Source organism: Prinia subflava, chromosome 2, assembly GCF_021018805.1.
Source record: "Prinia subflava isolate CZ2003 ecotype Zambia chromosome 2, Cam_Psub_1.2, whole genome shotgun sequence".
Lineage (NCBI taxonomy): Eukaryota > Metazoa > Chordata > Aves > Passeriformes > Cisticolidae > Prinia > Prinia subflava.
The window spans coordinates 49907906-49932261 of NC_086248.1; the positions used below are offsets into that span (position 1 = coordinate 49907906).

Consider the following 24356-nt stretch of genomic DNA (forward strand, 5'->3'; position numbering starts at 1 on the left):
CAAATGAAAAAAATACCCCACAAACAAACAAAAAATGACACAATCTTATACACATCTGATTTTCACCTGAGGAAATAATCCTATTCCATGTTTCCTGTAGTAAGAGTTCCTATTATCAGTTATTCAGCTGTGTTCTACCTAACCCTGAACTTCATCAGTAATCTCCTTATTATTACTTCAAGCAACAAATACCTTTACACAGCTGCCGTTCATCTTACAGATGAGCTATTTACAAGAAACCAGGGATGCTGACTGTTGACTATCTCAGTTGACAAGGCACAGGACAATACAGCTTAATTCCCACATATGCACTAAAAAATCTGATCCAGGACATCTGAATACAGCATAAAGAAAAGTTTAAGAAAAATTTAAAAAAGGCAAACATTACTTCGGAAACTCAGGAAAGCCAGATTAGTCAAGACTCGTATTTTAAAGAAAAAAGAATGTTGTTCCATAATCTTTTTGCAGTACTAAATTACAATAATACCTCATTACAGTAAATATCCTGAAGAAGGAAAGGAGTTTTCCACCCAATTACTTAATAATCCAATAGTGCTGAAAAAGGCTGAAAGACATTTATTACCTTGGTAGAGCAGAAAATGAGAAATACCAAACATTTCTTCTAGAAGTACTTAAAATATATAATCATAATCCATGCACTAATACTCATGGCCACATTTAAGATATTCCTTGGAGGATTTTGTAAATCAGATTATCAGATAATAAAGGACCTGGCATCCAGTAGTCAAATAAGCTTTTCTTAAGAGTAATGGGATTTTAATCAATAAAATGAAAATAATATAATAAAGGATCAAGTGAAATAAGCATGAAGAGATTACTATTTAAAGTAATAGAACAAATAGGCTCAGAAAAAAACTTCTGGAACCCTGCTGGAGACAATATGAGTACTTTTTGTTCCTCTACCAGCACACAGTGTTTCACTAATCATCTTGAAAAACCTTTTGCATATTAACAACATACAGAGGGAAAGTACATTGCTATTTTTCTTTTATAAATTACCAGTGAGTACAATGATGATACAGTTTTATAAAGCATCTAAGAAAACTGGGTTTTTGTCCCAATTCCAGCAAAACATTTGGTCAAAGTTTTTAAATGTTTTTTTGTAATTCCTCACTGCTCTTGATGGCTTTAGTGAAAGAATCAGTATTTCAAGCTTTTTTTTTCATTCCTGCACGTTTTCCTTTTTTCTTTTCTGTATTCCCAGCTGTAGACTGGAATAATGTAGCATGGACTATCTTGCAAGAATTGTCATGTAAGAAGTACCATATTTATTTTTCCAGTGCAATGAAGGTCGTGTCTGGAATAGAGTATGTTCTGGATAGATACTGCATACTGGTTCATTTTTTTGACACTTCTGAAAGATAATGTCAGTCAAAATAAGTACTTTTGGTAACGTACACAATTGTCTTTTCAGTACCAGAGAGACCTTGAACTCCAGAGCCACCAAAATAAACTATCTTTAAGTCTATTACGAGTAACTTCTTGACACATTACATTACGTATTTGGGAATATGAGAGCAACACACTGGCCCAAGTCAAAGTGATCAGAGCAAATAAAAATTTGAGATGACCCCACTTTCTCAACCCTGCCTCTTTCTGGAAGGCAGATTTCCAAAGAGTATCTTCAAGGGCCAGCAATCAGAGTCCAAATTTTCTATGATGTGTGGGTGGATGCAGGGATAGAATACAGAAGGCTAGGCTCCCTTCCCCTCCCTAAAAGGCAAGCACGAAGAACCACCTCTGCTACAGCTGTGGTCTCTGTAGACAACAGAGACCTTTTTGTCTTTTTCTAATTATCTGAAGGACCTAAGACATGTTTAGTCAATTCACAACTAATTAACAATAAACCAATCTGTCTCACAAACAAAATTTACTCAAAAGTAGGCTTTTGTGAACTTTTTCTACTCATGAAAATGTCAGATGTCAGTAAACCTTAACCATACAACAGGCTGAATATTCAAGTGACATATTTAAGCCTTCAAAGACAAGCCCAAAAGCTATTAGCCATTAAAACAATGCTGGCAAAGTTAGTTAAGCAAAACTCAATTAATTTACGAAGGGAATTCTGGGTGAAAGACAGAGAAAACACTTCATTTATGGCCTCAGTAGAACACTGTGACATGATGTGAAACAACGTTGCTGAAAGACTGGATGTTCTAATGTGTGTTAGAAAATGTTCATTTGAAAAGAAATTCAAAATGATGCATTTTTAAAATCTTCTTTATTCCAGTAGACTTCATTACCTAGAGAGGTTGCTGTATGACATGAAATGGACAACCTGAAAGGTCAACCGGAAAGTCTGTCGGAGTTGCTGCACCAACCACAATTTGCTGGGATGTATTTTAAACCCATGAGCCTCTCCACAGCTAAGAATTGAATCAAGACATTTACATTAATGGGCTTTTGACAGACTAATACTCAATTTTCTTATACTACACAGAAACTGCAAAACATGAGCACCATTACAAGATATATAGCATACGGATACCATTAAAGCTCAATTATAAGGAATACTTGCTCATTTATTTCTCTAAGCACTACTCCAAGAAATGTAGTGGCAGTTTCCCAGATGTCAAGTGGGAATAGTAGCCTTTCATTTAATTTGTTGAAAGATCATTCCCTCCTATTAACTAATTTCCTCCTAAAGATGTGTCGGTGTTAAAACAATAAAAACGTCATTTGAACATGAAGTTTAAACCAGTGAAGGCAAATTGCTGGAACAAACTACTTAGCTGTCTTGCTAATGTCTTTTTATTTCCTTCTCAATAGGTCTCAAACTAGCCCATCATTGTACAAGTCTCATTCTGTCTTTATCATCTGCTATATGGATTCCTACAGTGACAGCATTTACTGCTGGGGGTTTTATTACTGCTTGTTTAATATAAAACAACAGACTATTCTGCTAAGTCTTTTAAAATGATATTCAGTCATACCTCATCCTCTAAGCCAGGTCTACTCAGTTAGTTGTGGTGTGCTACAGTGTCAAGGTCTGCTCATTAAAAAGAAGGAAACACAAGGACATCCACTTTGTTAATGTGAGATTAGTGAGAACACCACATATTTTTGATGTTGGCTAGGTGCATCCACCCAACTCAAAACTTAGAAGAGACTGGATAAGAAGTCAGGCTGAATGCTTTCCACAACATAAAGACATGCTAGTGAGTTCTTACTCTTCCCTGTCCTTCCCTACTACAGTAGGTCTGTAGTGAGCTAAAAGTCAGTCAAGGCAGAACACAATCACCAAAATGTTGCTCATTGGGTTATTAATTCTTAAGGTTGACTTGCCAGTCATTCACTCTCTACCCTCTTTACTACTTACTCTCTACTATAATAATTCCAAAATCATATGGCAATATTAGGGAAAAAAATCCAGCAGAGTCAGAATCAAATTGGCCCTGTGACCTTTAACATTTTCACAAATGACTTGGACAGAGGTCTGGAAGGGATACTAAGCAAGTTTGCAGATGATAAAAAACTGGGAGGAGCTGTTGCCTCCCTTCAGGGTAGGGAGGCCCAGCAGAGAGACCTCGACAAATTAGACGGCTGGGTGATCACCAACCATATGAAGTTTGAGAAGGGAAAGTGCCTCATTCTGTACCTGGGATGGAGCAACCATGGCTGTACAGACAAACTGGAGAATGTTATTCTGGAAAACAGCGCTGCAGAAAGGAGCCTGGGGGTCCTGGTCAATGGCAAGTTGAACAAGTCAGCAGTGCCCTGGCAGCCAGAAGGGCCAACCCTGTCCTGGGGTGCATCAGGCACAGCATGGCCAGCTGGGCAAGGGAGGGGATTGTCCCACTCTGCTCTGAGCTGGGGCAGCCTCACCTCCAGTGCTGGGGGGAGTTCTGGGTGCCACAATATAAAATAGACATTGAGCCATAAGGGAGTGCCCAGAGGAGGGCAACAAAGACAGTGAAAGGTCTGGAGGGGAAGCTGCATGAGGAATGGCTGAGGTCACTCGGTCTGTTCAGCCTGGGGGAGACTGAGGGGAGACCTCACCACAGTCTTCAGCACTATTGTGAGGGGAAGGGGAGGGGCAGACACTGATCTCTTCACTGTGGTGACCAGTGATAGGACCCCAGGGTCCTATCCAGAAAAACTGAAGTTCTGCAGTTAAGATTCCATACCTTTTAAGGCTGTGAGGAAAAACCCCAGATAGCAACAAAAAGCCTTGATGCATTCACATACATGACTGAATTTGGAGGAGCTTTTGGGCATTGGTACCCATGTCAGTTCTGCAACCACTCATTTTCTCAGCACAGCTGAATGAGTTACAGCACTGGATATAATTTAGGGTTATATTTTATTCTACATATCTACAAACTAATTCTTTAATGTGCACTCCTTGTCAGTTGTAATATCTTGTAGTACATGAAAGCACAGAAAAAAAAGTGCAGCTGATCTAACTCAAAGTCACAGTGTGATCAAACTGATTTACAGTGCTGGACTGCCTAATCCACCACAGAATGACTTCAAAGAATACATAAGACTCTTAAAAGTATCTCTTTCTCCAAACAGCTGCATGCCATGTAACTATTCTTGTTTTGCCATGTGGAAACTGAGCTTCATTACTGCAAATTTTCATGAAAATTGTGTTACATTGGTAGCTTCAAAGAAAACAATTAGGAAATTTGAAAATAAAACAATTTAGAAACTTAGGATATTGACAAAAAGGTTTGATGCAGATTCAAACTATTCAATTATTCGAGCGATTCAAATATGAATTATTTGCAACCATGTGTCTAAAGAGGAATAAAGCCAAATTCACTATATTCTTTATTCATTTGATTTGTTTCAAAGTGATTTGTTCAATATAACTAATGTAATAAACTGCAGTGCTGCCCAATTGTTAATTTTGAAGTGCAAGCTAGTTAGATTTCAATACATTTTTTTTAATATGAAGAACAAAATGGAATATTTCAGGGTCCTAAAACCACTGATATGCCACTGGATGCAAAACACAAATCAATAGCCAGCATAAGATGGTCACCACCACCATGCATTATTCACAATCATTAAGGTCAACCACAAACCTCAGACAATTTTCAAGTTCCATACTTAGTGTTTGGTTTTTTGTGATTGTTCTATTTGTTCATTTTTTTGTGTGTGTGTATCTGAGAGTTATGCATAAAGCAAAACTGATTTGAGATCTGCATGAATCTTATTATCTACTGAACTAACAGAATTTCCAAGTAGGACCTTTCTAAAATTCCAAGGCTGTTATTTGATTTGAGCCTGAGCAACTCCTCCTGAGTAACCCCTACCTCCCCCAATCCCCTATATATTTTATTGTCATTACAGAGCACTCAAATCATTTCATTTCTGCTTAAAATATTTGATTTGGCTACCTCTCTGCTCAGATTGAGCTGGATCAAACAAAAGATATAGATGGCTTCGCTTCACTTAGTTATCCAAGACGAGGTTTGTGATCCCCACATGGCCTGAGAACATACAGGTTAACGGTGCCAAACAAATATCCACTTTTAGGAGCTTTTGCATTTACCCACAAAATGCAGCACAGCAAGAGGGGAAGACTGGGAGAGACACTTAAGAAGTTCAACTCCTGAGCCAAACTAACCTGCTAATGAAGACACCCAGATGATTCCTTGATCTTAATTATTCAGAAGCCCTTAGGCATAACCTGCCCACCATTCACCTATCAGTAATATCTGATTTGGACTCTCTAGCTAATGCTTTCTTTTAAAGGAAGCAATAACCTAGGGAGCAAAAGCACTTGTCTGAGAAGTGAAAAACCCAAGCCTGCTGAATTCCTGGAGAATGTCTCAAGAACTAGGAGAAAAGCTCTTCTGGCAAATCCTGTCTACTTTCTGTTGAAATTGTATCACCAAAGAAGCGAAAGGACAAGATTCACTGGACGGAAAACTCCTGGCTATTGGTCTCTCAGAACACCTTCTCTAATGCATTCCTAATGAAAATTTAACAACAAAATTCCTAAAACAAGACAGGAAAATTCCCCAGAAGTCTTATGTAAATAAATCAGGTGGCTTTAACATCTGTTCACTGACAGTGTAAGGATACTGAATAGTTTTAGACCATTTTCAATGTCTGATCTAAATAGATGCTTTGTGCTTTTTCCCAATCACTTGTTAAAAATAAGACTAAATATAAATCATACTGAGAAGATTACAAGTCTTTATAGATTTTAGTAGATCAGGCTTGATAGTAGCAAAACCAGGCAGTCTGCTTAAGAGCATTTTCTCTTATCAATTTTGCTGCTAGGATCCTAGTTGTAATTTCTGTTCAGTATCATTTGATTTCCTAATAGACAAGAAGCTCTGAGCATGGGGTGACCCACAATAACCTTCACATCTCATAAAGAAAGCAAGAAGGGCACACACACTCTCCCCTTCAAGTCACCTTGTCATGCTAATTCAACACACCTAGGTAATTTCTATTTTCTCCTTGTGTTTCTGAAAAACATCCAGGGATAGATTATTAAAAATGCAGACTAGTATGACCATTACAGTAATTGCATTGGTTACATTTATTAATTTGTCAAAATTAAGTCAATAAGGGTTTTAGTAACACCATTATATTACTTGATTAGTTTTGAAAGTGATTATCATAAGAACTCTATTTAATTGGAAGCATCTCAATTTACAGGATACATTAAATTCTCAGTAGCATTTTAAGGCGATTCAACATATGCAGGTCAATTACCAGTAATCACTGTTTCATACAACTGCTTCAGAAGAAATTTCAGTACAACACTGGAAAAGAAGGATAGATGGTTGTAAAAAATTACAACTGAACCTGAGTTTACAAAGATAAAGCTGAACTTTGGCTCACGTTATCATGGTAAAAGGCCATATCTAACATCTGCACTGTTAAAACCACTCTGAAACACTAAAGATTATAAAAATCTGAGCAAAGATTAGAGAACAGTTGACTACCTTAAAACGGATGATGATAATTTGTCAGGACTGCCAAATTACTGAAATGCACTAACTGCACTCATGCCCAGCTGCACATTAATTACTAGATTAGAAAGTTATAATTAATTTTCTTAATATCACTACACCGCTTTTCTTCCTTGAGTTAATAAAAACAGATTGCAATCAATCTTTGTTAATTCATGCTGCAGAACGTAACCGCCGTAGCTATTTCCATATGCGAAGAACACTGCACGCACAGCTCTTGCAGTAATACCCTGCCTGGAAGCTGAATCCTCTGACATTTTAATGAAGTGTTGTAATAAGGCCAATAAATTATAAATTATAATTTGACTGAGTATAGTTAGTAGAAAAACTACAAAAGCTTAAAAATGAGTTCTTAAAGAGTCTTCTTAATGACAAGGTTTAGAAGTGGATACCATGTTCCAACATGTTTTGAACAGGAAAAGAGGGTTTACTCACAGCTGCATTGTTGAAAACCTTCACTGCTGAGACTTGTAAAATTTCTTCATCAATTGACTTTGTCATTAGAAATCAGCAAAAGTGCTACAGACCTTTGCACATGTTGCAAGAAATTTTGAGAACTAGGAAAGGAAAACAACTCTATAGAGATATAGAGATACAGGGTAAAGTTCATCAAAGTTTTCATGAAGAGCATTCAGCAAAGATAATGAAAGCAGCATTCAAAGAGCATATCTGTGTCCATATCTGCGTTAGTAACAAAAGGTGTTTTTGTAAGATGGAAAGGATTATTCATATAAAGTCAATGCATCATTTCTTCATTTTCCATTAAGCCCAAAAGTTGGGTTATTTCTCCAGCCTCATTACTGCTTAAAACATATATTTTTTTCCTCTCCTCACTTTCCTTCCTTTGTAAAAGATGAGTGTAGAAATATGAGAATTATGACACTGTGGTATCCAAAGTGTGGTAGTCTATTCTATTTTGATCTAATAGAAGTCTTCACATAGTCAGGTAAAGTGTCAGAAAGGGAAGAGCAAACGTCAGCAACAATGAAGGTTGACAATATTTTTTATTTGTGTTTTTGTGATTTTAATGTTTCTAAAGTCTTCTGGGGAATGGTAAAGACAAAGTAATTTTGAATTTGTGAAAGACTAGAGATAAGAAAATGGATTTTAAGAGAATATATAGCCTTCAGAAGCAAAGGCAGGCACAAGCTTTTTATTACAGTTTTTTTTCTCCCAAAATTCTCAACAGGAGCCCAATTTGCCTTACACTGCTAAATGCTATAAATATGTTTTATATATATATATATATGTAAAACATCTATAAATTTGTGTTGAGGTATACATACACACCCCCCTCCACCCCAAATGCACACCAAAATACACACAGGCTTGATTATCACTCTTACCAGAATACTCAAATGTTTCAATATATTTAAGATATTAAGGAACAATCTATTAGATGATATACTAGGACAAGTAGGATTTATGGATCAACTCTTCCATAAATGATCATACCTTAAAGCAGCAACTTTAGTATATGTCCCATTGAGGGGCTGCAGAGAGCAAATCAAATAGGTGACCTCAAGGACATTAGAGCTGTAGGAAAGCAAGGAGGTAAAGGACAGATGGAAGGGGGGATGGAAGATAGGAAGGGGAGGAAATGAATAATTGTCTGCCTAGCAGTCACAGAAGACATATGTGGGACAATACCCAGTACAATTCTCGAGTACTAATTTTCACATGCCATCAAACTGAAACATCTTAATAGAAGGCTCAGAGAAGCAACACCTAGGTTGGGAAAACATGATGCATCCAGGATTCAGACTCCTCTGGTGGAGGATGTGTGGACAAGAACAGAATCACAGTTCAGTAGAAAAAACTGTCAGAGCTGAAAATGATCACCAGTGTATTTCTCCCCCAAAATCAAATTGGATTAGAAGAGAGGAGCAAGCATGGAAGAGGAGTAGCAGGGTTAGAAAATACACAAAGTAGAGCAGGATCAAAGACAGATTGCAAGAGTTCTGATTTACAGAAAACATACCACAAAAAGGAACTGGATGATCTCAGAACCTTGTACTAAAACATTGCAACTTAGATTACAGATCTGAATGTTTAAGAGACACTATGAGAAACAACACAGCTGTTTTCCAACCAAAAACTGTGCTGTTACATTGATCAACATCTAGATAAAATATAAACATCAACATCTAAAGTAACAAAAACAGACCACAGGAATCTGTATTTAATGCTGAGATCACTGTTTAAAAACAATTAGGGGTTCTGTATTCAGCTGGGTGTATGAAGCTGGTCATAAAGCAGAGAAAATGCTAGTAATGATGAGTAATTATGCAAGCAGACAAGAAATTAATACTTACATCATTCCTGAAAAGAAAGAAAACTTGCATTCTCACTAAATCTTAAACATAACTGAACTATTAACAAATAATAAACTTTTGTTTCTGTTAAAAGGTAAAGCAAAAATGAATCTGCATGAACCTTCTTGCTATTCTGATATAACAGACTGGTTTCTAGGGGAAAAAAAAAAGATAACATATTTTATGGTGATTCGTTGTTTTAATATCAGTCTAAAAGATTAAATGGAAAATTGTACTGCAAGAGTATCTGACATATCTGTAAAAACACATATGCCATGAGTTTCAGAATAACAAAAGGTGTCAGAAGCAGTCATGAATAGTCATTTTAAAATTAAACATGCTTATAAAAATGGCATAACAGACACCCCTCAGCACTGGTATAATGAAACCAAAAGCCACAAAATTCAAGTTTCACAGTATTAATTAGATCATGAAGTGCTAAAAAGAGAAGTTGAAAATTCAGATAAGTAAAACTGTTATTTGTGATATACAGGATGCACTGGAACTGTGCCAGTTGCAGCAGGGTTTTGGCTGTCCATCTGAGAGGCCATGGTTTGGTGGAGGTTAAGGAGAGAGCCTCTTGTATCAGCAGCAGTAAGGAACCAGAAAATGATGAATAAAGATTTACCAATACATACATCTATGTGCTTATCTGAAATGAAAGGTGCACTTTGAGAAGTATTGAAGGAAATTGCTTTTTCAGTGAGGAAAAAATCCAGTATTCTTTGAAGATAACAGCGGAGTCTGTTCTCAGTAACAATATCTGAAAAAGTCCAGTTAGCAACTCTTGTTCATGCTCATCATTTTAGGATGGTAAGAATACAGAGTAACTACAAACATCAGTCAGCTATTTCCTTGGTCAATCTCAATCCTTATTATCTACCACTCATATGGATGCTTAAACCACCGTAGAAAAAAACCCCAAACAACCCTACATAGCTGAGAATTTAACCAGGTGGAAGTATCAAATTCCAGCTAAAATACACAAGCAAAGCACTTTGTAAATGGCCCCCCTCCGCTTCTCACAGTCATTTCAGGATTTCCAAAATGAGTCATGGATTTTGCAGGCAAAATCCTGCAAATGTATGTAAATTGTAACAAATACATAAAGTAAATAACTCATAAGTGGCTTTATAATTTGTCTGGTGGAAAAATCTTAGGTGGAACAATCCCAACATAACTATTGTTTTTAGATGTGTTTTTTCTGAGGTGACTTGAATTGTGGTGGAAGCGACTGAGAAGTACTTGTGCTCATTTTATGCATTTAATGAAACCCGAAGTCTCCGGAAACTGATTCCCTTCCCTCTGAAGGAAGCCTCTTTTGACAGTCACATTTTTTCTACTCTAAGATTATCATTTACCATACGCAGACGAAAATTAGGTCACACATGATACGAGCAATTAAAAGGGAAATGATCTTTAACCAAGTGCAAATATTAATGTGCCTACACTCAGGTGTCAGCATTCCCAGCACAGTCAGCATTGACCAAGGTGGGCCAGGCCCTGGCGCTTGATTCCAGGGCAGGGAAATGCTCCTCAAGCTGCTTCACAGTGCCTTTTGCAGTGTCCCACTCCAGCAGGAGCTGTGCTCACCAGCTGTGCCGGTGAACATGCAAATGTATCTCATGTGGAACTGAGCCACATCCTGCACATCTTCACAAACAACTGCAGCTCTCAAACACATCTGGTGATTCAACACTCAGGGTTCCCTTGGAACTCCTGGGCAACGGGAAGGTATGGCACAGAAATGACTCCTGATTATCTGCCAATATCGAGGCGATAGCAGCACTTACCCAACTAAAGCAAGAGCACACACAACACCTTTAGCCATATGCTAATCTATAAAATCTTATTTTCAATAAAAGCAATTTCAAAAACTTGCAGGGGAGCAAGAATGGTTTTAACTCTCAGGAAGAAAACTGAGGATTTGATGTAACTTTCCCACCCTATGTCACTGCATTTCAGTGAAGGACTGGTTACAACCAGACTGGCAGGAAATTAGATGTGCACGCTTGGTACATGCCACCTACTGCATGCCATAGGTGACTGGGGTGAACCTCCTAGTCCTGATTTCTCCTAGGGCAAAACACAAAACAGTTCAACCTGTTTATCCCCCCCTTTCTGGCACAGAAAACCTTTATATCTTCTTTATAAATAACATACCAAAAAAACCCAATTCCCCATTTTTTAAACCATCAAGACAAAAATCTTGTGATAGTAAGGAAAGGCTTTGATACCCTGGAGAGTGCCTTATGATGAGGGGGGCCAGGCCCATGAAATGGAGCTTCCAGTAACCGGTTGGTTCCTGTGGGACTGTCTGGCAGCAGGTTTGTTTGGTTTTGTAAAAGAACATTACTTACTGCTAGCACCACAGAGATCTATAAAGTGTTTGTAATTGTACATTTTGTGCTGAGGAATACCATTACTAATACTCACATAAGCTTTTACACAGATAAGTAATATGATAATTATGAACTTGCAAGTATCTGTACTCATTTTACATTGCACTAATAAACTGTGGGGAAAGAGTGTTTAAACTTAGAATCTGGGACTAGAATCTTTCTTTTGGCTATAAAGAAAGCACTTGAACTGAGAAGGATATTTTGCAGTAATAATAATAGGTCCCAAATTCTTCCTGTGTTATTGCCAGAGGGCAGCCTCCCACACAAATTCTGCATTACAATATTGAATTGAAGCTGCTAGTTGAATAATACAGCCTATCATTATGGGCTATCATCAAAATAATATTTTCCTTGGTTCTTTTTTTCTCGACAAACAGCTACATTCCTTGAACTATCTCATGAAATTTTTGTGATATTATTATAAATGAGATTGTTTTACACTGCTTAATGGGAAATCAGACATCACCACAGGTCAAATATACTGAATATTGAATATAAAGCACTAGTCATGCAATGCAGGACTACAAACTCATTTCAGGTGAGGTGATGACACAACAAGGAATTTCAGATGAGGAAAAGACATTCCATGGCAAGGAATTTGTTTCCTGTGGTGTTCTAACATGTCCTAAAACATTTCTAATTTTCTGTTATTTAACGTGCATAACTATTTTTCCAGGTTGTTTTTCATTCAATACTGACTCAAGAAATGTAAACTTTTTTTATGAATCATGCAATGAACTGAAATGGTTGTGCTGGAAAACATACCCTTTGCTGAAATCATCCTAGTTACTAGTTACTGATAAATTAGGATGTAATTGGTTTCCTCATCTCAAGATATTAGTGCTTTCAATTAATTGTGCAATGTCTTCTTTAGTCAATGGAAAGAGATCAGTATATCCAGACAGCAGATCATTCTATGCCAAAACATATGTTTAACACAAACCAAATAATTTTTAGAGAGGCAAAGTTCAGCCAGGATTATCTCTTTGCATCCAGTGCTAATACAAATCTACACTGTGATCCAGATGCCTGAAGGCAAAAGTCTGCTTTCCATTGGTCTGTTTTGCTGCAGGGGAAATCTCAGTGTTTAACTCGATATCCAAACCCTTTTTTTGTTATTATTACCACTTACTTACATCAGTGGAGTCATTTACCAAAACCCCACATACAAAGCCTTTCTAAAGTATGTCTGCTACTTTTAGCTTTTTTTCTTAGGTAATTTTGATTTCTTCCTCTAAAATTATGCCAAAATTAGACAGAAGGGATATAATTAAAGATTCCATCTAAACACAACTTCTGCATGATTCCACAATAACAAACTGCAGACAGTGTAAGCTTTTCATCTCTAAACTCCCTTTGAAAATAAGTTTATTTTTGCCAAACACAGTCAAATTTGAAGAATAACCTTTATTTAACTGCAAATCTTGGAAAATTTTGCAAGTTGTAGGGAAGTTTTTTTTGTTATTGTTGTTTTTTGGTTGTTTTTTTTAATACACTGGAGTTAACAGTGCAAACCAGCAAAATTAAATTATCCATCCTGGTTAAATCTCTGCAAGAAAGTGCTTCTTGTGTGACTTGGACAAGTAAAAGCATGAACTAATTCTGTTTAAGAATATAGTATCACTCAAAAATTTTGCAAAATAATGCAACAATCAATCACATTTCAAGCATTTCTGACAGTGTAAGTGGGAGAATCAAGCTGTCGAAAAGGTTTACTGAATTTACATGTTTGGATCCCTTTGTTATACTCTCAAACTTTCTCAATGCACTAAAACTCCTTACAAACTATAAAAGTATGTACTCTTAAAGCATTGATTATGGTGTTTTGGAGATGCCACAGAACTCAAAAGAACCATTTTGTTACATGCTGAATTCTTTCCTCAACAATGGAGTTTTTCTAATGAAGTACCACACACACAAGACATTTTGAAGACCCTGAGACCTCAAACATGTTTTGAAACTGGGAATTACTTTGAAACTTTGAAGTATTTTCAAGCAAATTCTGTTGTCTAAAGACCAACATTTCATAACTCCATGGTGGTTGGTTTATCAGCCACATTTCCACCTATGTGGTGACAGAGAAGCTCCTTTAAATGCCTGCAACCTAAAACACTGCCACCAGCAGTCTGAAATACCAGAGTGAGTGTCCCATAAGACAACACCACCTGTGTGGGTGTCATCCTTCCAAAACCACTGCAGCATTCTAGCATAAAACCCCTCTCCAAAGCAGCCAAGTTCTGCTGGGCAAGCTGAGTTGGAGGGGAGAACCATCCTATTTAGCACTACTGTCACAGAACAGAAATCTTAGCTGGTGGTAAAAAGTTGTTTTAAATAATAATAATAATAATAATAATAATAATAATAATAATAATAACAACTACTATGGGACAATTTTTTCTTGGTATTTTCTTTTTTTTCCAAGTGATGTGAGATAAAAAAACAGTGTTTGAAACTGTGCTATGGGTGTATCTCCTTGGTCTGAATACATAGTGGCTGCAAGGGCTCAGAAATGCCAATTCTTGTTTAAACTAAACTCTGAGGCCTGGAAAGACCTGGGGCATAACTTAACTATGCTGTACAAAATGTAGCAATTTTTAAAATAATAGTAATTTTGAAAGTCAAAAGAAGACCTTGCTTTAAAATCATGCTGAACATCCCAATGACATAAATTTTGCAGCTCTGTGATGTCCATCCTCAGTTACCTATGAGTAATTACTTTCTGCAAATAATTTAGCAAGGATCCTGCTATTTCACCTCATAAAACAGGTTATATTGAATACAACTCAGATCTACTGTTTATGTACAATCAATATTAAAGTGTAAAAGGCAAAGAATCCTGAACTGACACCAAACAAATTAAATATTCTACAATTATGTCAAGTAATTCTTACCACTCTCTGTGGTTTGATTTCAATACAAATTAATCACATGTATTTCAAACTCCTCTTTTAACTTCAGTTAGGCTTTCCCACTCTGACCCACTCCAACTACACCTCACAGCTTTGCCTTCTATACAACACTTCCCATGGTCCCTAAAGCCAGAAATGATTATATAATTTAGGTTTGTCAGTGAGCCAGAGACACAGGCACAGTATCCCCCTTAGTCACAACTACACTTTTGAACAGGCTGGACACCCAAAAAACCAAACAAAAACAAAAAACAAACAAAAAACCACAAACCCCTACCAAAAAAAACAAAACCAAAAAATTTCCAGTTTATTATGTTTCCAGAAATAAAAATATTGTTTACTCCAGTTGAAATTTTTTCATTAAGGCAAGGCATAACTGTTCTTCAAAGCTTCAGATGCACTTGAAGGTTATATGCTACATTGATTCTTCATAAAAAGGTAGGCCCCTTAATGCCTAACAATATTGCTACATCACAGCACATCACACAAGTCACAATAAATAACCTTAAAACTACACAACTGGTCAACGTATAGAGAGCAAACATTTAATGGAAAATATATTCTTTCATATAGGAATTCTTCTGGGTTGCTTACTGGCAAGTAGTAATGTGGTCTTATTGGAAATAGTGACTAAAAACCAGATAGAGGTCTGCTTTCAAAGGGGTAAAAAGTGACATAAAGACAAAATTTCCATCTGAAAGGGAAAAAAAAGCACAGACTTCCATACTTAGATGTTTATTCCTGATTGATCCAACAGGTTAACAACAATCTGGGTTCTTTTCTGTATGTGACAGCTGAGCATCATCCCATAAACACAAGCCCCATACAGATTCCCCTTTAATAGTTAAAGGGGTAAAAATAGACATGTTAAAAAGATTCCTTGATCCTGCAAGGTTGGGTATTTGTTAGGATTACTTAACTCACTAAATGAATTATAATTTTAGATTTTTTTATTTCTATAAATCTGAGAGGTAAATTACAGAAACACTCAAGCAATCTGATTGATCAGTCATAAACTACTTAAGGTTTATAGAAAGAAAGAGAAATTATAATTCTAGCATGGAGAAGCCAGATTGTGACTGCTTACTAGGAAGAAGAAAAAAGGGATCATGAACTAGTGGTATTTTAAGAAACTGTTACAGATGGCATTTTAGAAGTACTGAAGAGGAAATATCTAAACAAAGGATTTGTGTGAGGGAGGAAAACAAATAAGGAAGCAAATAATGGAATAAAAGTGGCTTTGCCAGTTCGTGCTTCTTATTCCCAAAAATAAGACAAACCTGTCTGACAACCCACCACTGCTTTATATACTTCTCCCTCTACAGCACTTTCTACTCCTCTTTTAAGCCAGAAGAATCCACAAGAGCTATACCACACTGTTTACTTAAATAAGCAAGTGAGCCATAGAAGGAGCTTCAAATTTCACAGCACAAGCAGAAGTGAAAAACAGATGCTGAAGATGAACTGAAAACACAAAGCAACATGAGAAATATGGAAGTGCAACTGAAACTTTAGAAAGAAAAGGAAATCCCCTTACAAACCACTGATTTAATTACTTAAATTGTACTTTAGAGACAAAAGGACGTTTTACAAGCAAACATACTCAAGAATTGGCAAGTATTTTCAGCTGAAGAATAGTACAGTGAACTTTTAATCATATTTGATAATAAGAGTTCTACAAACAACACAGTAAGTGTCCCATGATCACTAAGTGGTGAGGAATGAGGCAGGATGAACTGAAACAACAGAAAATATAAGGAGAATAATGCTTAGGTGGATGTCTTTGGTATGCCAAAAGACAAAAGCACATATATATATGTTTACACCCAGATGCATGCAAGGAGAGAGCAAGTCTGGCTATGATGATACAGGACGAGCAGAGAAAACCAACTATTTTCTGAAGAACATTTGCAAAGTTAAACAAACATCCAGTTCATCTCTTAATCCAGAAATAATAATTTAAAAATAACCACTGATACCCATAATCTGTTGTGAGTGTTTTCTGATTTGAAGCATAAATCAAAACAAAATCAAATAAAATACTAATCAGAAATGAGGCACATTAGATCTGCAATGTATGCAGGCTTCAGTGGCTTAGCATTTCCTAAGCCTAGATGACAGCATATTTGTTTACTCACAGTATTATGGAAGAGTCATCTACTGAAGGTCAAAACTAGGCAGATGTGCAAGGATTCAGAATGAATAACCAAGAACCCAGCACTTCATGCCAATTTTTCTGCCACAGCAAAGGAAACTATCTCAACAGAAGTCCTCTTTCACTTTTGTGCCAGGTAAGAAACAAATCCCTTTTGCATTACCACCTTGCACTGTTTGCAGCTGACATCTGTAGTGCCCCACAGCAGTTGTTGTGAGAAGGTAGGTACAAAACAATAATCTACCACACAGTTTGAACTATATGCAAAAAGAACATTGATATATTAACAGTTAAGGAGGTATTTAGATAAGGACTATGTAAAAGACCAATTTTTAACCTGAACACTTTAAGCATGCTTAAATTTACTATGTAGAGCAAGGTATTGTGTTGCAATTACAAATATATGCTAGGGGTTTGTATTCACAAGTTTCTCTAACAGCTCAAAAACAAACAAACAACATGCCTCAAGCTGCTGTACTACTGAACTTGTACAGAACTTATTAAAGCCTGTTGTGAAAAAATGATTAGCGTGCATGTAAGCAACCAGCCAAAGTCCCAGGATTATTACCAGGCAGCAGTTAACAGGCCCCTTCAATGATGAGAAAGTTCAGGAGTCACGAACTCCCTCCTGCTCCCACACACAGATGTGCTTCATTTGGCTTTCTATCTCACTGCTGTTTGAAAGGAAGGTGGAAGATGAGCCTGCCTGAACTGACATGCCAGGGGTTGCTGTAGGACTGGCCCTGAGCAGTTTAGTGCAAAGCCAGAAGCAAACACAGCCAATCAAGCAACATGCCAATGTCCGTCCCACTATGGGGAAAAGGTGCATTCATAAATACAGAGCAAGCAGGGAACAGTGGAAAATGGTGATTGTCAAGGAGGCAGCCACTCAAAAGAAAACATCACCAACACAGGCACATGTGGAATTCTTTTTTATTCACTTTCTTGTGATGAGTAATGCTGGGGTTTACTATCAGTGTGAAGAAAGCTGATGTGTCCTTACGAATACACGAATACACCCCACAGGTGTAATTTTCAATATTCTTCGCCAAGCAGTGCAAAGAAACCATTTTCTTTACCAGCTAGTATCACAGCTAGCAATCCTGAGTTGGACCAAGGAATGGCTGACATGTCTGGAGCCAGAAACTGGAGGCAAGAGCAACTTCAAGAAAGCTGAAAACACAGGGCTACCTTTAAACCATAACTGCCCAAAGCAAAACCACTCCTTGGGAGAGGGTAGAAAACAGTGAAGCTCTTGTAGCAGGTATTCCTCTTGTTTCTTGATATGAAGGACATGCTTATCACACATTTGAGAACAGGTACAAAGAGTACAAATTGGCTAGAAAACTTTCAGAGTAGCACATGTCCTAGTGCTCTTAGTCTACCTAAAATAATACTAAAAGGACTTCAGGAAGAGTGATGAGCAGCATATTAACAGACAAAACCACTGTTCTGAAATGAATAAATATATTTCTGTATATATTCTTTTGTGTGCAACATATATCAACTTAAATTTCCCAGTTTAAACTGTAGAACGAGAAGGACAAAAACTGTAATTGGCAAGCAAAAGCAGTTGTAGTAGTTTTGTGGCAAAGATGGATTCAACATAATTTTTTATGTGTTTTAGTCACCAAAAAGCAGTAGTTTTTACCTCTTGATATTAAGCAATGCCCAAGGTATCCCAGTGGGAGTGTTGAAAGCAGGTAGCAATTTCTCTCCAAGCTCCACTGCCTTTTTTCGGAATACCTGAAAGTTAAGAAGAAACCGAGTGTTGGAAAATGCACTGTTGCTCCAACTAAATGAATTTGGCTAATATCGGTATTGAGTACACGGTACAATCCACCTCAGCACAGTGAAGCGTCCCTGCTCCTTTGGAGTGATGTCAAAGGAACGAAGCAGCACAGCCTGTTTTCCCTCGGACCTGCTGAGGAGAGGACACCCAGCAGGATCAACAGTGACAATGCCCAGATGCTCCTGGCGCGCCTGGCACCGAGCCAGTGGTACAGCCAGACCCGACACCCCTGGCTGCCCCTGCCAGGGACCCTGTGCTCAGGGAAGGGGCCACGAGCCAAGGATGGTGCTGCACCCTGCCTGGCTGGCAGCTCCCTGCCCCCAAGTTCCACGTGTCCTGGAGCGTGGGGACGCAGCTGCAGGGACGGCACCTTTGCTCTGTGTCAGGTTTGTAACAGGGGCTTGGCTTGCTGCAGGAGCCTGAGCCACGTGGCTGCTGCACTGCCCACCTGCTGCACAGGCAGCCTGTAGCAAAAACAGCCCCCCACATCACCGAGAAAATAAACCCCACGCAATCTGCAGCGCTACAGTCTTTATGGACTCAGCTGGCTTATACCCAGAGAGTGCCAGTGCCACAGGTAATCACAAAATTGGAATATACCCCTGCGGCCAACTGAGACTTAGCTGACATGCAGCATCTAAAGAGTTTCAGCATTCATTTCAAAAACATGAAGCAGAAAGACCCCAAATGCTTACCATACACTCACAAGAATGATAGACAATTTAACAAGAAGAACTTTTATGTCCAGGTAAACAGTTAAAAAGCTGGAACAAAGAGGATTTTGCTTTCCTTCAGCCGCCAGCTCAGGTTACAGTAACCTTACTGTTTGTGCACTGGGTGCTCTACTAAGAGAGTTTTTAATTAGAAGCAATATTGTTCCAACTTAAATATAGAAACCTATTTAGTGATTTCAATATGTGGATGTTCGAGGCCTATTTGCTTGGAATTACACTGGGATCCTGTGCAACACTGAAAGGGATTATCCCAGGTGTAGTAGTCAAAATAGCAAAGTCACCTTCATTGTTCTTTCTTTCTAATAATGGTTCCTTTCAATTTATTTTTTTCTCTTCAGACATATTTATGACGGACTTATTTATTTACGTATTAGAAATCAGCTTGTACATCTGATATATCTTGTGGTGCAGCCATGCATATATGTTTATGTTTATATTTGCTGGGCAAAACAAAGTAATGAAGAAATGTCCCTCAAAAATAAAACTTATTTCCACAAAAATAAAATACAATACATAAAATACCACTTCCTAAAAGCCACACTTAATGAAGGTTTTTATTATTGAAAAATATGTGATCAGCAGTGAATATAACAGTCTGGGACAATCACGGTACCATAAAGAAGCTCCAGACTAACCCATCCTACTGTCTCTCCATATGATACAGATCTCAAGATTTCTGTGACAACAGTCCAAGGTTCAGAATTATAGCAAAAGATATTTTGAGGGAGGTTATGTAATTTCAAGACATATGTCTGGAGTCAAAAAACTTTCTTGAGTGGATTGCACTCAAGTGCTGGGGAAACTTGAAGCAAAGCAGCAGGGAAAACAATTTGCTTGGAAATCCCTTCATAATCCATGATATTTCTGACTTCCCCATTACCAATTATGCAGATTCTGATAAGAATTAGTTATGGATTTGTGATCTTTATCCAGCATATAATTCAGTGTTCCCAAGGGTTAAAGCCTTGGTGAACACCCAGAAATGGTTGGTGCAGAACATAATCCTCAGCAGATTTCCTTGGGAGGAGCAAGGGACAGTAACCTACCCAGAGCACACCAGCTTTCCCTTGTTTCACAGCCACATTTTTCACCTTGGTCTGCTGAAGCCAAACCTATCCTTTGCTCTTTTAGCACAAGAGAGGCCTCCCTCAGCCTTTCACAGCATATGGTATGACCAGCTCATCAGCCTCTCTGCCCTGACATATTGAAGTTCTGACAGGAGAGTGGATACAATCATTTTCCTAAGCCATGGGGCACACCAGGACCCTGATATTCTGTAGAAGCATCTGCTGCACAGCATAAATCCCCTACCTTTAGCCATACATAAAGGGGCTAGATACATATCTTATGGAATGTTGTTAATGGTGCCATATGTATTCTTTTAAGATGTTTATGTAAGGACAAGAGGAGATCTCCCCTTCAAAACACACACACTTAACCACAGCAGAGGCAGCAGGGTTCAGTACCTGCTGTACCTTGCAGGCTGCATCAAGCCTTCATCATTAAAAAGCTTAGACGTGAGTTCAAAATGAGATCTTTTACAGTAATTGCTTCTGGACAAAAGTGTGATGTTTTAGCATCTTAATTAGATGTAGAGCAATAATGCTTTACTTTCAAATATTTCTACCAACTCTATTATATTTTTAAAATTCTACTTTAATTCTTTTATACATAACACAAATTCTCTCAAAATAAAAATTGCCTACTTCATGGAAATGTTACAAACAACGGCTATCAAAAAATAAACACGAGATACAAACCAGTAAGTATTGCTCCGCGTATGGATATAGAAGGAAAAAGTAATTCAGTCCTGACAAAACTAGCACCCTGAACACCAGCATTAGAATATACAGTGAAGCCAGGCATGCTAACTTCGTTCTTGTCCAAAATCCACCTCTTACAATGCACTAAACAATTTTTATAGTAGGCAATTAGGAAAAAAGGATTTAAGAATATTTTTAAACCATTGTACAATTTTGAAACAAGCGCTGAGGTGAAGATGTACTTCTTGTTTACATGGGAATTTCAACTGGATATTACTAACACATGCTGGTGATTCTCCTTCCCCTTCCAAAGTTAAAAATAAAAATCAACTATGGACATGTTCTAATTTTATCTCTAGGTCTCATTTAACATGGCTGAACAACTGACTGGTAAATCACTATCTATGAAGTAGAACAGCATAGACAATAATGACAAGACTACGACAACACTGAATGACTGAGCACAATAAATTGTAGCCTCATGCAGTAAAATTATACTCTTTCAGCAAGGGTAAAGGGTGCAGATAAATAAAGGAACCACTTTATTTCTCAATTTGCAACTTTAACAGTTAATAATAAGAAAAGCAGGTGCTGCGATTATTGCACATCATCCACAACATTCACAGTATTTTTCTTCTGCAGAAATTTACAGTATTGGACAAGAAATAAATATTGTGCTGGGTAAGATATTTTTTTGCGTAATAAAAGTAAATAAACAACAGGTACTTCTACTTATTATCTCCACTTCTGAATCAAATTTCAACTTTTGCCAAGCCCCGATCATTCCCCACTACCATCCAGTGAAGCGATTGTTTGGTAAGCACAAACCATGACAGCCATTACTGAGAAGCACAAAACAAAGGCAGAAATGACAGAGCACAAAAATGAGAGACGTTATATATAATAAAGGAAAATACCTAAAGCAAAATTTCCCATCCCAGTGGTTATCTTTAGAGCCTCAATGACCTTTCCTGGCTTTTTCTCATGAATACTCATCCAGAAGTAATGAAAGGTTACTTACATGAAGTTCTCCAACTGGGTCAGACCTGTGAAAAGCTGTCACAGTCCCATAGCTGAACCCACCCTTCACTCCATACTTAGTTTAAATATTTACCTACAAATATAAAATATAGTTTAAATATTTACCTACAAAGCACTCCTGAGGCTTCCATCTCTTTCTCCAATGCTCTATCATATCTAGACAGCATACTTTTTTAAAGAAGGGGGCTGTGGCATTATTTACCTGGCCTTTAGCAAGTGGTGCACAGAGTAAGTCACACTGCCATCAGCCCCTTCTTTTAAATTGAGGATTCACAGCAAAGTACTATGATTACCTTTAAAGAGCAATGAAGCCACTAAAATTTGCACTGACACTTAACACAGCTAAATGCCATATTACAACAAAGAAAATTATTCTAAGTGAAGCACTGTGGTTCAGGAAAGAAAATGATAATTGACACTGGTCACAAGTACATGATCAATATTTAAAACTATAAAGTTGGGCATGACACGGATTGCTTTCACAAGCATTCCTCTTCACCTAATTTTTGCAAGTAGTCAGACTTTGGATGTGAGATAATTCTCTTTTTAAACTCAAAGGTGGTACTAATATTTTTTAAAAGTATAATGCTGATTCTTACAGTGTGAAGGTCCTATGTAAGATGGATTCCTCCATGAAATAAGTAGAGATTCCTTCACATTCTGCAGTCCTACTCAAAATCAGCTCTAAAGCAAATTAGATACTTAGTATAATCATACAATAGATTATACTGTAGACAGAATTACTACACTTTCTACTTCAATCTCTGTTAGTATTAGTAGGCTGTGAATTGTTAAAATAAGCTCAGGGCTAATAAAGAAGCACCTTCATTGTCCTTTGAGTTACCAGTCTTGAGTCCCTTACAAACACAAAAGTCACAGCAGACCACCACCATTACTCCAAGCCAGCAATTCCTTGAACAACATTTGAGTAAGCATGGGTAGGTAAACGGGAAATCCACCTCACTGCTGCACACACTCATCTTTCCTTTCACACTCTGTTCATTCCATAGGAAACACATACATCAAGCCAGGGAACAAGACATTACTTTTAAGGCTCATTAGATAGCCTTAAATATCTCTTACACACATGTAAGTATTTTTGGTCTTCATAAGAGAGAAAAAACTAAGATCATACATCCAGAACTGTAATGCTCACATTAGAACACCCAATGCCACAATCAATCAGATCTTGCAGACTCTTCTGTCCATTAACAAATCTTATTAGGGAAAAGAGTGTTCCCACAGAGAAACAAGGCTCTGCCTGCAAAGATGCAACCACAGGGCAAAGACCAGACCTGTCATCTGGTGAGTGCTGGCTTTCATTATAGTGCAAGAATGTTATCTCCTCTGGATAAACAAAAATGTTTCCTCTGGTTGGAATGACAAATCTTTGAAAATGTCAGATTACCTCACTGGAGTTTTAATTGCAATTGCTAACCAGGAAGAAAAGAAAGCGCAGGAAACAAATATCTTAGAATTGAATATGTGGCACATGTAATTATTAAAAAAATATAACATGGTACAGCATCATAAATTAAAGAACAGCCAGAATTCTGCCTCAAGTCCTCCATGTAAAGGCACCCAGAAGTTAACATTTAAAATCAAAGGAAGGAATACTATATTTTAATCTTTTCTTCAATTGACAAAGACATTTTCTCAACATGCCTAATTCTATCAAATTAGGCATTTCTCATTTTTGTTTTTATATTTACAGATAAAAACTGACAAGTCACTAAGTAAGATTTATTGCTTTCTTTCCTGTACCTGACTGCCTTTCCCAGTAGGGTAAAGAATGAATATTTCAGTGTAAAAGCAGAAAACGAGAGCAGAAAAATGAACAGGGACAGGCCGCTTTCCTGCTCTTCAGAACACTGAATAGAAATCCTCTCAGCATAAAAAATTTTGATTTGGGTTCAAAGTGATCTGCTAACAAAAAAGAACTCCCTCAGAACAACTTGTTCCAATATCTTCTACAGTGATTGCAGAAAGACAATTCAGGATTTTTGCTGTATTTATATTTGTTATATTTTTACAATGAAAGACTTGAAATGCCACAAAAATTGATGTACTCCAGCTGACATAACAGAATACTTGAAATAGTGTAAGCTGAATTCTGCCACTATCTGCAATACCAAGTGATACCACACCTAACCACCACATTATTTGAAACCATTTCCTGTTATACATTTTCAGTGTTTATGACAGCTGGATAAGTTACCCAGATGCTGGAGTTAATTCATCAGCAAGCAGTGCTTTTACAATTACTGTCACCTTGACATTAGC

At 37.4% G+C, this 24356-nt stretch overlaps 1 protein-coding gene across 1 annotated transcript in view; it reads right to left on the bottom strand.

The window, feature by feature from the left end:
• The window catches only part of MAN1A1 (mannosidase alpha class 1A member 1), a 141424-nt gene that overhangs the window by 41671 nt on the left and 75397 nt on the right, over window positions 1–24356 (bottom strand). Inside the window, exon 5 of the mRNA XM_063389891.1 lies at window positions 18395–18489. Coding sequence (XP_063245961.1) covers window positions 18395–18489 — 95 coding nt within the window. The remainder of the gene's footprint in view (window positions 1–18394; window positions 18490–24356) is intronic.